The sequence below is a fragment of the Schistocerca gregaria genome, chromosome 6 (assembly GCF_023897955.1).
Source record: "Schistocerca gregaria isolate iqSchGreg1 chromosome 6, iqSchGreg1.2, whole genome shotgun sequence".
Lineage (NCBI taxonomy): Eukaryota > Metazoa > Arthropoda > Insecta > Orthoptera > Acrididae > Schistocerca > Schistocerca gregaria.
The window spans coordinates 37,107,821-37,121,970 of record NC_064925.1 but is presented as its reverse complement, the minus strand read 5'-3'; the positions used below and the strand labels follow the sequence as shown (position 1 = coordinate 37,121,970).

Sequence of the window (14,150 nt, the reverse complement as noted above, 5' to 3'; positions counted from 1 at the left end):
AAAATTAGTGTAGCGTAAAACGTGTTAAGTGAATTTATTCTATTTTTAAGTATCTGATCTACTTTTCAAGCAGTGGTAAGTGTGGATGTTGCTGTAGGATAGTCAAAGACGGAGTGGTATGTGTAGCCTGTGGGTTGGAACTTCATTTGCGGTAACAGAGGTTCGGAACTCAATGCGGAACTCAATCAGGCTCTCCCATGGAATTGTAGTCTCTGCAGATAAAGACAAGACACTCGCTGATCACGAGGATCACGAGGCAAAGATGTTTGCCTTTCAGGCAGAAGCAGGACACGTGAGATTTGAGCTGGACAGGTTGAAGGGGGAAAATATCGACGGAACAATGGGAGAAAGGAGAACAGGTTTTAAACTTCATCTATATTTAAACATAGGGTATCGATAAAACTTGACTTGTTATCAGGAGTATGTGGGGAAGAGCCTTGTCCATATCTAGGTCATAGTATAGTACAACAGACTTTTAGCAAAGGAGATCAGTGTAGGTTAGTAACAAAAGACTATAGGAACAAAAGTGTCTTGCTGCCACCTAGCAGCCGTAGGAGGGGGTGTATACCAGATGGTACGGGACAAATCAGGAACAGTATTCCATGTCAGAAACATTGTGAAGCCCAGCGCTAACATTAATCATGTATTAGAGGACACATGGAATTTGAGCAAAGGTTTTGGCAAAGACGATCAGGTTCTTGTAATGCCTCGAGTGGGGAACAGCCTGGCTAAGGCGCGTTAGGGGCGACTTGAATGAAACAGGAGTAGCCGTGACCATCCCTGGATTAACACTGTTGTGAGCCGTCCGATCACTGAGTCGACCAGGCTCCTGCTGACTGAAATGAAATCTCACACGAGTCCAGTGACGCGATACAATTGGCGGATGGTTCACACCAGCGTAGGAGAGAGGAAGATAGGTTGGCTGAGCTTTTTGACGATGTTACACAGGGGGTCACCATCACACAAAGCCAAATACCTGTGGTTACTGGCGTCAGAGAGGCACCTTTTTCAGGTAAGAATCAGGACCCAGGCACCCTGTTTTTAAAGCAATCAAAATAACAGAAGATCTCCATAAAATTATTAAGAACGCACAGCACAGTGAGGCTAGCTGATTTCATCAGACTATTTATCGAGTAATAAGACAGAAGAGCTTCTTGTCTATCTGGAAAATTTAGAGACATCCCGTGCCTATCTGAAAATCACGTAACCTGAGGGTTACTTCAGTTACATATAAAACATTACACTGAAGCATTTTGGTCATGTGCAACTAATACAGGAAAACAAGGAGTTATTACGTACATTAAGAAAGAACCAAGTTCAAAAACTTTGAAATACAGTAGGGCTCAAAAGTATTTTGATACATAAATTTCGTTATTATTTCTCTTAAAATAAAACACTATCAAACAGTGCCTCGAGTGTAGTCGACAGCAGTGTAACTTGTTTGTTTACACTTTGCGCTGCCGGCCGAATGCGACTTTCAGCGAGCTCAAAAGTATTTCGACACGCAGTTTGCTCCGTGAATTCGTGGACGTTACTTGCTTCTTAGTTCTAATTTCTACTGATGTTTACTTACAGTGATTCTTTCAATATGCCGAAACGTAAGGAATATCCCAGTGACTTTAGAAACGCTGTGATAAATGTACAAAAACCGAAGTTTCTCGTATTTTTAAAGTTACTCGTCAACTCGTTAGTACACGGAAAATATTGTATAATAAACGAAAGACTGTCGAAAATAAACCTCTCAATGTCCATTGTATCATAAAAAATTTATCAACACGTCATGTTCGCAAATCAGCTGTAAAGATACAAAGAGAATTGAAAGAAAAATATAATGTCGACATTCACGTTTCCACTGTCAAACGACGCTTGAAACTCTTTGGAGCCTTTAGTATCTACGAAAAATAGGAAGGGTCGACTTGCGTTTGCAAAACGGCACACATCGTGATGAAGTTCAGACTGCTCTAAAGTTCTCTGGAGTGCCGAGAGCAAATTTAATTTGATGTCATCTGATGGTATCAAGTATGTTCGACGTCCTCCAAATAAAAGGTATGACTTTATGGAGGTACCAATGTGATGTTTTTCACGCTCTGTGGTTGGACCGTTAGTTTGAACTGAAAGTAATATGGACCGGTTCGTTTACGAAAAAGTACTGAAGGCTCAAATACTACCATACACTAAACACCATATGCCAGCTGCACGGTATTTTCAACAAGATAACGATCCCAAGGAGAATTCCAAGTACATTCTGATTTTTTGAAACGCAAAAAAGTCAATCTTTTAGATTGGCCAAGTCAATGTCCGGATTTGAATCCTATAGAACATCTGTGGGAGGAGTTGGATCGCAGAATAAGAATAAAAAATTATTCGAACAAAAACTATTTTTTTAAGCTCTCAAAACTGAGTGGGACGAAACTGCGTAGGATCGATTCCAAAAATTGGTGGACTCGATGCCGGCGCGGTCATGAACGCCAAGGGGTGTCCCACTGAATATTCATTTTCTTATTACGGTAGATGATAATTATGTATTAAAAATGTATTTCAATACTTTCACAATACTTTTCCTCTACTGTTATCCTCATTAAAAACAATTACATTCTATTACGTTGTAACAAGGGCTCCTTCATCACTATTCTCTAGAACATTGAATATTCATCAATGAAATAATTTACTGATTTTCATGTTTCACATTTGTGTAAAATTAATCCGATTAATATGTTGGTCAAAATAATTTATAGGGCTACTGCATGTAGATTTTGTAGTCATCGGCACATAGAAATGTGTGCTTGTGAATTAATACCGAAAAATAGTAATCTTTTAATTAAAACACTTTTAATTAAACACTTTTAATTGAAACTGACTACAGGCCCCCACTGGGAAATCTTGAACTCTTTACCAGGAATTTGGATTCCTTTCTGTTCTATCTGTCAGGCAGCAGCAAGCATTTGATAGTATGTCGGGGGAGTTTCTAAGATACTCTGATAGGCAAAATGGTCTGCAAATCTTATCTGGCTTCTGCAATTCGTTCTCAGTAATTAATTTTCCAACATGGGTAGGACCGCAACTGTTTTGTTTGGTGAAGCTCAAAGCACGGAAACAATTGTTTACGCACTAACAAAGGCTCTCTCTGATAACGATGCACAGCCAGGATAAAAAAAAGGGATAGTACTATGCAGTATGGATATCAATGGACACCAGTTACAATATCTACTGACTACAGGACCCATGTTTTAAGAATATTTTACAAGAAATGATCGGGGATTAAACCATACATCACTAGAGGGATTAAAGCATATTTTGCAAAAAGAAAAGGGAAATATATCTGTTGGCAAGAACAAGTAGACACAGTACGAAAACTACTCAAAATTAATAATAAATGTTATTAAAAATATTAAGGAACATGCACATAATATCAGAAAGAAGACTTAAGGTTAAACGCAATGTAGTGAAACGAGACACAGAACAACCAGACACAGATCAGGATAACATCACTATTGAACTGAATGGTCTATGTAGCAAGCGTTTAACAAACGTTTCAGAAATGTACTGGGAAGTATAGAGACGAACAATTAAAGAGACGAATCACAACAGTATGTTGAAAAAGTAAATCTCATAAAATTCATTATGACCCTGTATCACCAAATTCTACTTCTGAAATTAAGAAAATTATATATTCTCTCAAAAATAAAAGCTCATCTGGTTTTGATGCTGATTCCAATACAGTACTAAAGATTTGTTCCCATATAATAAGCTGGTCTTATCTGAAACTTGTAGTGCATTACTAACTCAAGGCATTTTACCAGAGATACTGGAAATGCTGTTGTTAAACCCCTCATTAAGAAAGGTGATAAGAGAGATGTCAATAGCTACAGACTTGTTTCGCTTCTGCGGGCATCATTTTCCAAAATTTTTGATGTGGTAATATGTATTCTAGAACAGTGTCTTACCTTAGCACCAATAACCCCCTCAGCAAATCGGAGTGTGGATTTCACAAGAGTTGCTCTAAGGAGAATACCATTTACATATTCACTCACCAAATTTTACACGTATTACAGAATAAAATAGCGCCAATTGGTATTGTCTGCGACCTATCAAAGTCATTTGACTGTGACAATTACAGTATTTGCTAGTTAAATTGTTTATTGTGTTGATGGTGTAGCCAACCAATGGATGACGTCATACCTGACCAAACGAATGCAGAAAGTTGTACATAGTAATTCAACTAAATATAATTCGGGGCCGTAATTCTGATTGGAAAGAAATAACACATTGGGTTCCAGAAGACTGAATTTCAGTTGCACTACTGCTGCTCCTATTTACAAACAACCTCCCGTCTAATTTACAACCATCAGAATTAGTTCTTTTTGCAGATGGCACTAGTCCATGCACATATACAGAAGCAGAAGAAATGGTAAATGATGTTCTTAAAAGTATAATATACTGGTTTTCTGCGAATAGTCTCACACACAATTTTCGGTTGGTAGGACATGTTTTCGGTTGGTAGGACATGTTTTGAGGCATCAAGGGGTCACAAATTTAGCATTGGAGGGCAGCGTGGAGGGTAAAAATCGTAGAGGGAGACCAAGAGATGAATACACTAAGCAGATTCAGAAGGATGTAGGTTGCAGTAAGTACTGGGAGATGAAGAAGCTTGCACAGGATAGAGTAGCATGGAGAGCTGCATAAAACCAGTCTCAGGACTGAAGACCACAACTAAACAATATATTTAGTTCGACACATCTAGGGGTGCTGCACCGATGATAAGTGTAACACATGGTGAGCAAATGATATATTGTGGAGAAACTTCAAAATTCTTAGGTGTCCATATCGATGAGAATGTAAACTGAAAAGAGAAGTCAAGGGAAGTGTCCCATTCTAATTTTTGTTGTCTTGGGTGTTGGTTTTGTGGTATCGATAGCTGTGGTGTGATTATAATTTTTGGAGTAGTTGGTAATTTTGTGGTGTTTTTATGTTGTCGTTTTGTGTGGTTTGGGATCGTAGCGTGTGGCTGTATGTGTTTTTATTTAGTTTGTCCCCACTCAAAAACCCACAATTTCTCGCGCTGGTCCCGTTAGTTTGATTATATTTTTGGAGAGAGATGTGTGTGTTGGTTTTATATGTATTGTCGTTAATGTAATGACGTCATAGGCGCCATATTGGAAACGTTGAGAATGGTCGTTTCCACTATATTGGTGACGTATGGGTCAAAGCAGACGGATAGAATCGTACGATTCTGTATTCCCGAAAAAAGCACATTTTGGGACTGTTATAACAACTTAGTTCAGCCACATTTGCACTTACAATCACTGCAAATGTTGGGGAGAGACATATCGGTAAGCTGCCATATTTCGCTTATTTTCATTCAATAACGTTATGTGGAATAACGTTCTGCGCTAACACGTATGTAACAAAGAAAGTCTTCATTGCTCTAAAAGGTGCCGTAAGAATGTATGTGGTGCTCACCCACGATCATCTTGTAGGCATCTAAGTAAGGACTAAGGCATTCTGACTGTTGCTTCACAGCACATTCATTCCCTCATGACGTTTGTTGTAAATGACCCACTGCACTTCAAAAGAAGCAATGATGTACCTGATTACACTACCAGACGGAAAAACGGACATTCAGTACTTCACATCAATGTCGCCTTTAGCACAAAAAGTGATACACTACGATGCTACTAAAATTTTTGATCACATGTCCAGTGATATAAAGTGCCTGACAAACAGCAAAGTAAAAAATTTGAAAACAAAATGAAAACGTTTATCCTCGACAGCTCCTTCTACTCCGTAGGATGATTTCAATTTTTGTGATATGTAAAAGATGGTGAGAATGAATTAGTACCACACATCTGTATATCTACGAAATAAAAGAACCTTATAAATGTTCAGCATGTAGTCACATTCACAAATTAATTTGCGATGTGAATGTAAAATGACTCCTCATTAGCCGCGCGGGATTATTCGAGCGGTCTCGGGCGCTGCAGTCATGGACTGTGCGGCTCGTCCCGGGGGAGGTTAGAGTCCTCCCTCGGTCGTTCGTGTGTGTGTGTGTGTGTGTGTGTGTGTGTGTGTGTGTGTGTTTGTTTTTGTCCTGAGGATAATTTAGGTTACGTAGTGTGTAAGCTTAGGGACTGAGGACCTTAGCAGTTAAGTCCCATAAGATTTCACACACATTTGAACTCATCATTACGATTTGTTGTGCAAAACGATCAAAGGATATGAAATTAACTAATTAATTTTCATTCGACAGTATCGTTTCATCTAATATATGATTTGACGATTACTGGTTCGGAATTCACTGAATACGTCCGCTGTTCGTTACAGAGTCATCATTATTCCGATGTCGTTCTTTAGACAGGCAACTGCTAATTTCGAATCTGATTGAACGATTATCATAAAAAGTTTTGTTGTGGATATAGATTTTCTTATATCGTTCACGGGAATAAAGAGTACAAGCTGGTTGAGGAGGGCGTTAGATGAGGGGGGCAAACGAAGGTGCTGACTGTCATCTCGTTAGGCATCCGACCGAATCTGCAGAGGCAACGTACAGTCCGCCACCGGTAACGGCACGCCACCCGCGGTACTCCACCTTGTCGAAATCATAATGGTCGACAATGATTGGACATGCGCTTATTCTCGTGCAGTGGACTTCCTTCGCAGCTGTCTCTGCAATGTTCCCTGCGTGTCAGTACCAGGGAGGAAGTCCTACAGTTTGTAAGCCGGAACATAGGTTCGTAGTTCTTCTAATGCCGAGCACAGAAGTGGTCTTCCTCCTCAACATCTGTGTTTTACTTTGTATTTCGCCGTGGGTCGCACGCTACTGGAAGATGACTAGCTACGGTCCTGCCACAAACAGCAGGTTTTCCACTACTCGGCGTCGAAAGTCACTCGGACGCCAAAGCGACGAAATACCCAACAGCTGCCAAGCGCACCTCCCGCTCGCCCACGTGCCACGAGTGCTGCAGACAAGTTACCGCTACGCTTAGACCAGCTAACGTCATCCTAAAGTGCACACCTTGTTTCCTGCCAGAGGGAACCTGCACTTTCACGAGCATGTTAATTCTCTACGTGGTACTGCTAACTGATGATTCTGAAACTAGAGTCCGAAGCCGCTAACTTCTTCAAATGTTGTGTGACCCTATTCCCGGACAGCGTCTTGCAACTACGTGACGATCGAAAGCATCATCAGAGTTTTACACACCCCATATCGGCTGCCGAGTGCATTCCGCCCCACACAGACCTATCTTCAAGTTCCTCAGGTTTCACCTTTCCTTTCCTGACGTTTGTGCGTGTTCTGGCGAGCGACGATGTTCTAGCAGCTAACCATTCATAACAAAGAATAACATCCCCCCCCCCCCCCCCATACGAAAGATCAGGTGTATATAAACTCAGATGCCAAAATTTCCCCTCCTCCTATATCAGACAGACTGGGAGAAACTTTGGGATTCGATTCAAAGAACATTTAGATGCCATACGTTGGAACAATCAATTGCAATGCACACAACTCTCAGTAAATATGGAGTAAAAAACATTGAAGGCCACATCCAAATATTGCATCATGCAGAGAAAGGTAGCCTCATGAATCTGCTTGAAGAGACAGAAATATATACACGTAAAAGCAAATCATCACACCATATATTCAGTGAACAGACAGAGTTAGCCAATGCAATATTTCTACAAAATTTCGCTCACCTATCTTCCAATTAATAGCATAAACAAACACTACTCCTTTTTGAACAACATGCAATCAATAATTTAAACAAAAAATGGCTGCCTGCCTTATCACACATTACTGCAAATGTAAAACTGATATAAAAAAATTGGTGAGCCATACTATATTAATATAATTTCTACTGTCACATTATTTATTTTACCTCACCTGTATGTTGTTGCTTGTTTATGGCACAGTATTTACACAATACCATACAAGCAACTTTCACACTAACTGGTTACTACATTTTTCGAATTTATTTGTAATTAATGCCCACTGAATATTGCATGCTCACAATGTAACGTTTATTCTTTGTAATCTGAATACTTATTATGTTACATTAATTCTTTGTAAAAAATTCCACAGTCAGATCACAGCAATGTATATATTGTAATACATGAACTTCTTTGGCACTGTTTTACACCAAAATATAGCTGCCTGCTCAGTCACACATTATTGCAACTGTAAAATTGATTCAAAATTTCAGTGCACCATAATATGTTAATACAAATTCTAATGTCATATTATTCATTTTATCTGACCCCTATGTTGTTCCTTGTATATAGCACAGTATTTAAGTAATACCATGTACGTAGCATTCACACAAACTGGTTATTACATCTGTCAACTTCGTCTGTAATGTTATATGCTCACAATGTAAGGTTTAACTATGTATTTTAATTGTTCATGATGTTACGTTTCTTCTTGAAAAACATTCATACTGTGAAATCAAAGTAAACTACACTCCTGGAAATGGAAAAAAGAACACATTGACACCGGTGTGTCAGACCCACCATACTTGCTCCGGACACTGCGAGAGGGCTGTACAAGCAATGATCACACGCACGGCACAGCGGACACACCAGGAACCGCGGTGTTGGCCGTCGAATGGCGCTAGCTGCGCAGCATTTGTGCACCGTCGCCGTCAGTGTCAGCCAGTTTGCCGTGGCTTACGGAGCTCCATCGCAGTCTTTAACACTGGTAGCATGCCGCGACAGCGTGGACGTGAACCGTATGTGCAGTTGACAGACTTTGAGCGAGGGCGTATAGTGGGCATGCGGGAGGCCGGGTGGACGTACCGCCGAATTGCTCAACACGTGGGGCGTGCGGTCTCCACAGTACATCGATGTTGTCGCCAGTGGTCGGCGGAAGGTGCACGTGCCCGTCGACCTGGGACCGGACCGCAGCGACGCACGGATGCACGCCAACACCGTAGGATCCTACGCAGTGCCGTAGGGGACCGCACCGCCACTTCCCACCAAATTAGGGACACTGTTGCTCCTGGGGTATCGGCGAAGACCATTCGCAACCGTCTCCATGAAGCTGGGCTACGGTCCCGCACACCGTTAGGCCGTCTTCCGCTCACGCCCCAACATCGTGCTGTCCGCCTCCAGTGGTGTCGCGACAGGCGTGAATGGAGGGACGAATGGAGACGTGTCGTCTTCAGCGATGAGAGTCGCTTCAGCCTTGGTGCCAATGATGGTCGTATGCGTGTTTGGCGCCGTGCAGGTGAGCGCCACAATCAGGACTACATACGACCGAGGCACACAGGGCCAACACCCGGCATCATGGTGTGGGGAGCGATCTCCTACACTGGCCGTACACCTCTGGTGATCGTCGAGAGGACACTGAATAGTGCACGGTACATCCAAACCGTCATCGAACCCATCGTTCTACCATTCCTAGACCGGCAAGGGAACTTGCTGTGTCAACAGGACAATGCACGTCCGCATGTATCCCGTGCCACCCAACGTGCTCTAGAAGGTCAACTACCCGGGCCAGCAAGATCTCCGGATCTGTCCCCCATTGAGCATGTTTGGGACTGGATGAAGCGTCGTCTCACGCGGTCTGCACGTCCAGCACGAACGCTGGTCCAACTGAGGCGCCAGGTGGAAATGGCATGGCAAGCCATTCCACAGGACTACATCCAGCATCTCTACGATCGTCTCCATGGGAGAATAGCAGCCTGCATTGCTGCGAAAGGTGGATATACACTGTACTAGTGCCGACATTGTGCATGCTCTGTTGCCTGTGTCTATGTGCCTGTGGTTCTGTCAGTGTGATCATATGATGTATCTGACCCCAGGAATGTGTCAATAAAGTTTCCCCTTCCTGGAACAATGAATTCACGGTGTTCTTATTTCAATTTCCAGGAGTGTATATATTATTGTATCTCAGAGAGAACATCTCTGGCACTCTTGAATTTGGCCGTCCGGGGTGGCGGAGCGGTTCTAGGCGCTACAGTCTGGAACCGCGCGACCGCTACGGTCGCAGGTTCGAATCCTGCCTCGGGCATGGATGTGTGTGATGTCCTTAGGTTAGCTAGGTTTAAGTAGTTCTAAGTTATAAGGGACTGATGACCACAGATGTTAAGTCCCATAGTGCTCAGAGCCATTTGAACTGTTGAATTTGTGAAACCGCACTCTTTGTGTCAACTTATGCGGCAAATACTTTTTGGTGTGTGTGTGTGTGTGTGTGTGTGTGTGTGTGTGTGTGTGTGTGTGTGTGTTGTTTACTCTGTATTACATGGATCGGAGCTCAGCTATGTGGATACAGGGCGCTTCTAACATTGTTTTCCACCGTAGTGCACCACACACCAACAATATTTCGCTACAATGGGAGAATAAAAATCGAAAACTTATGTAACGTGCAAAATCTTGTGATCTGATGATGATGAACCTGTCAGTTCGAAACCGGTTACAGCGATATTTTCTTAAATAGATAGCATTATTAATAGTGGCTGGTTGCTGTCTTCTTCTTTGTAAGAATAAACCTACATTCAAGGTGCACTTATTACCAAAACTGTTTTTTGCGCATTTCAAGGATACTTAATACAATTTACATGATGTGTATGATAGCGACCTACTATGTTACGCACATGAAAGTGCACGTGTCACAGGTTACAGTGATCTCAAACGAAGCTATGGATAGTTGCATAATTCCAAACAACGCTACAGAATTGGATGACGTAAGATATAAAAATTTCAAACAAAGCATCAATTTCACGATGCACTTCAGAGTGTGGATGGTTCAAATGGCTCTGATCACTATGGGACTTAACATCTGTGGTCATCAGTCCCCTAGAACTTAGAACTACTTAAACCTAACTAACCTCAGGGCATCACACACATCCATGCCCGAGGCAGGATTCGCACCTGCGACCGTAGCAGTCGGGCGGTTCCGGACTGAGCGCCTAGAACCGCTAGACCACCGCGGCCGGCGCTCAGAGTGTGGAATCTCATCGTTCATTAAGGAATTTGAAAAAAAAAAACATGCCTATAAAAGAAACCGTGGAAATTAAAGGTACCAAGAGAGTTGTATCGAGATCAACTGATGTCAATGCTTAAGTCAGTCATATAGAGTCATGCCGACTTTTAATTTGGGTGGCAAATTGGCTGGAAAGTTATTTATTGTGCTGCGAGATGTTGAAGGTACTCTGCCCTCTAAGATTCATCCTCGTGTGCGTGATCTGCAGAGGCAGTAGGGAATATTTACTTCAGTGCAAGGAACAATGGGAAAATGGTTGTAACGGAACAATGGTTTGAGCACTCCTTTTGGTCTAAACAACTCGCTTTTGCTTGAGTGCTGGTCTGTGTATAAAAATCATACTCCTTTACAGCAAACTATCCCTCCTGAAAAATGTGTCATTGTAATTCATACGGTCTGGAACCACTGGACAAATTCAGCCTCTGAACGTCTGTTCTTCGAGTGCCCATACAACCTGCTTTCGCAGTATCTGCAGCTACGACTCAGACGACAGCCAGTGTCTCGGTAAGCTGCACGACACGACAGGCTGTTGCTCTCTTTACGTTCCGTGCCATCGCTTTCCGTCAGTTCTCATCACCTCGTTACACCAATACGATTATAAACGCGTTCTTTAAGAGCGGATGCCTAGCTGGACGTCCTGGACGGATTATTTGCGTTCGATCTTGAGGGTGCTCACCTTTGTGATCAGTGTGAAGCGGCATTTTTCATTCAGTGTTCAGGGTGCAAGTTATGGTTTGTCTTAAACATTTCTTGGATGTCGACGATGTAATTTTTGTGAAGTGTACTACACACAGCCCACAGAAGGTCGATCTATGCGCCTCCCGGACACTCATTTCCTGTCGTCCTACTGATGCACACGGTGAGTCACTACAGCTAATTTTTTCCTGTCACATTTGTTAACACAACACTTTTGAGATGAGCTTCACTAAGTATCGAACTTGCTACCGACACTAGAAAACTATCGCGGTGGATACTTCAGCGTGCTTCTAAAAGTAAAACCTATAGCGTAATACATGTTTCAGACATTGCGCACCCGTGTACACGATTCGCGTAATCGCTTATGTCATACTACGCTGAGAAATGATAATTTTACTTTACTGTGTCAAATGGCGTGCCATTAGGTTTTGTGTGGGTATTGCCACATACAAATAATGATTCCAAATAAATCGTGCTGAAACTAATAGCATAAGTTTGCTTGCGAATGATTACTGCCATTGCTAAGCAACACGCCCTTCTGTAACTATACGATTGGCGAAATTTGAAGATACAGGCCGACGTTCTCCGGCGTCACACTCACCTGATTTGGAGTGTGCGTCGCCCGATCGTCCCAGCACTACGCGAGCTGACTCACCTGCAACAGCAAAGAACGAAAGAGGACCGTTAATATAGCAAATACATTGGCGGTGCACTAATGGTTTCCGTATGCAAATAATTCAAATGCGCAGTTCACAACGAACTAGGTTCTATCTACCCCAAAGAGCTGTCTGAGCCAGTTACTAATCTAACGGATAACCTGAGAATAAAGTTGTAACACACGAGTGCTTCGGTAAACATGTCATTCTAATAGAAAATAAAGTTCCTGCTGTGCCTCGATGTAGTTTGTGGTCTCAACGGTGCCAAGTTTTTTGGTGCCACAGGTCAAGTAAAACTGAAAACTGCCAGTTTAAGCTTTGTCACAGGTTGTGAATCTGCAGGATAAAATCCTACATGATGGAAGGTTGGCCCTGCAATAGCGGTAGCGTTTCATAAAGGAAAAATGAGGAAGCGGTCAGCTTTTATGTACGGTAATTAATAACTGCAACGAACAAATGCATAACAACGAAACCGTAGTCAATCGACGGGAGAGAGCCTCGTCGTGGTGCTCCAAGTTCACTCCAGAGACTCCTCCAGCGCGGAAGGCACTGCCGTCGACTCGCGTCCCCGGCCGGCGCCAACACGCCTGTGACGAGGCTGCGAACGACGACTTGCGAATCGAGATTCAACTGCCACACCTGTGACGCGATACCAATTGGAAGCTGCACTTCCAGTTGCCTCGTCCCTATTTCACGCGCTACACTATCCGCTATAAGGCGAATTTGTCTGTGCTCTGGCTATTACTGCGTACTCGCACATTCTAACTACGTGCCAGATCCGACAGCTAGAAATGCGCTTGTACTATTTCGTTGTTGAACAAACATTGTAATGCACGAGGATCGTAAAATAAGTAATGCCCCACTTTTTTTAATAAAAAAGACGTTAATATACGTAGACAAACGTCCTTGTCGAAGCTTCACATTTGATGTCTGTTCTGTGCGCCGGTCAAGATTCGAACCTTTGTGGCAAGATGGCAGTGCCGTAGTACAGCGTCAAAATGGAGACTACGTAGAAATATAGAACACGAACAAGAGACGTTGATTTATATTGGTCAGCAACTTCTGACTCACGTTACAAGCACCGTGCTGTTATTGAATTCTTGTGTGCACAAAAAGAAACCGTGGTGAACATCCATAAACGTTTGTGTGCAGTGTATGGCGATGCTGCTGTTGATAAGAGTGAAGTTGGGCGATGGGTAATGAAAGTTACAGCCCCAGGAAAGGCAGAAACAGTCCTCCATGATCAGCCACGCTCGGGACGTCCTGTCACAGCCACTGCTCCACGCGTGCCGAATCATACACCCTACAGTCCGGACCTGCCACCCTCGGACGTCCATCTCTTTGGGCCACTTCGAGATTCTCTACGGGAAATGCACTTTGAAGATAACGAGTGTATCACTCGTGCAGTAAAAACATAGCTACGCTTTTACCAGCAGGGAATATATGCTCTTCCACAACGTAGGCTAACGTGATGGAGACTACGTAGAAAAATAGAACACGGACAAGGCATGTTGATGTATATTGCTCACCAACTTCTGACTCTCAACATTAATCATTTTTCTGAGAAAAAAAAAGTGAGGCATTACTTAGTGAACGCCAAATCTGTCACTCAAGTTCACAAATCCTCTTTTTTTTTTGTTAAAAACGAACGATAACTGATATATTTTCTTTTAGGCGATTTTTCCCGCCGCTGCGTTTCTCACTAGAACTTGAAAGAAATATTTGTTAAGACATTTGACTTTTTAACATGTGACACAGTAAAGTCTTATCTTCGTAACAAACGCTTTACTTTATAATTGTTCATCACGATTATTCTGAAATTT

General features: G+C 42.5%; 1 protein-coding gene across 5 annotated transcripts in view; it reads right to left on the bottom strand.

Annotated features, from left to right (window-relative positions):
- The window catches only part of LOC126279128 (CCR4-NOT transcription complex subunit 6-like), an 811,221-nt gene that overhangs the window by 402,329 nt on the left and 394,742 nt on the right, over nucleotides 1-14,150 (bottom strand). For 3 of the 5 annotated variants that reach the window (XM_049979619.1, XM_049979617.1, XM_049979622.1), the window contains one exon: nucleotides 12,273-12,326. The exons of the other annotated variants lie outside the window; for them this stretch is intronic. In XM_049979619.1, coding sequence (XP_049835576.1) covers nucleotides 12,273-12,326 — 54 coding nt within the window. The remainder of the gene's footprint in view (nucleotides 1-12,272; nucleotides 12,327-14,150) is intronic. 5 annotated transcript variants of the gene reach the window in all.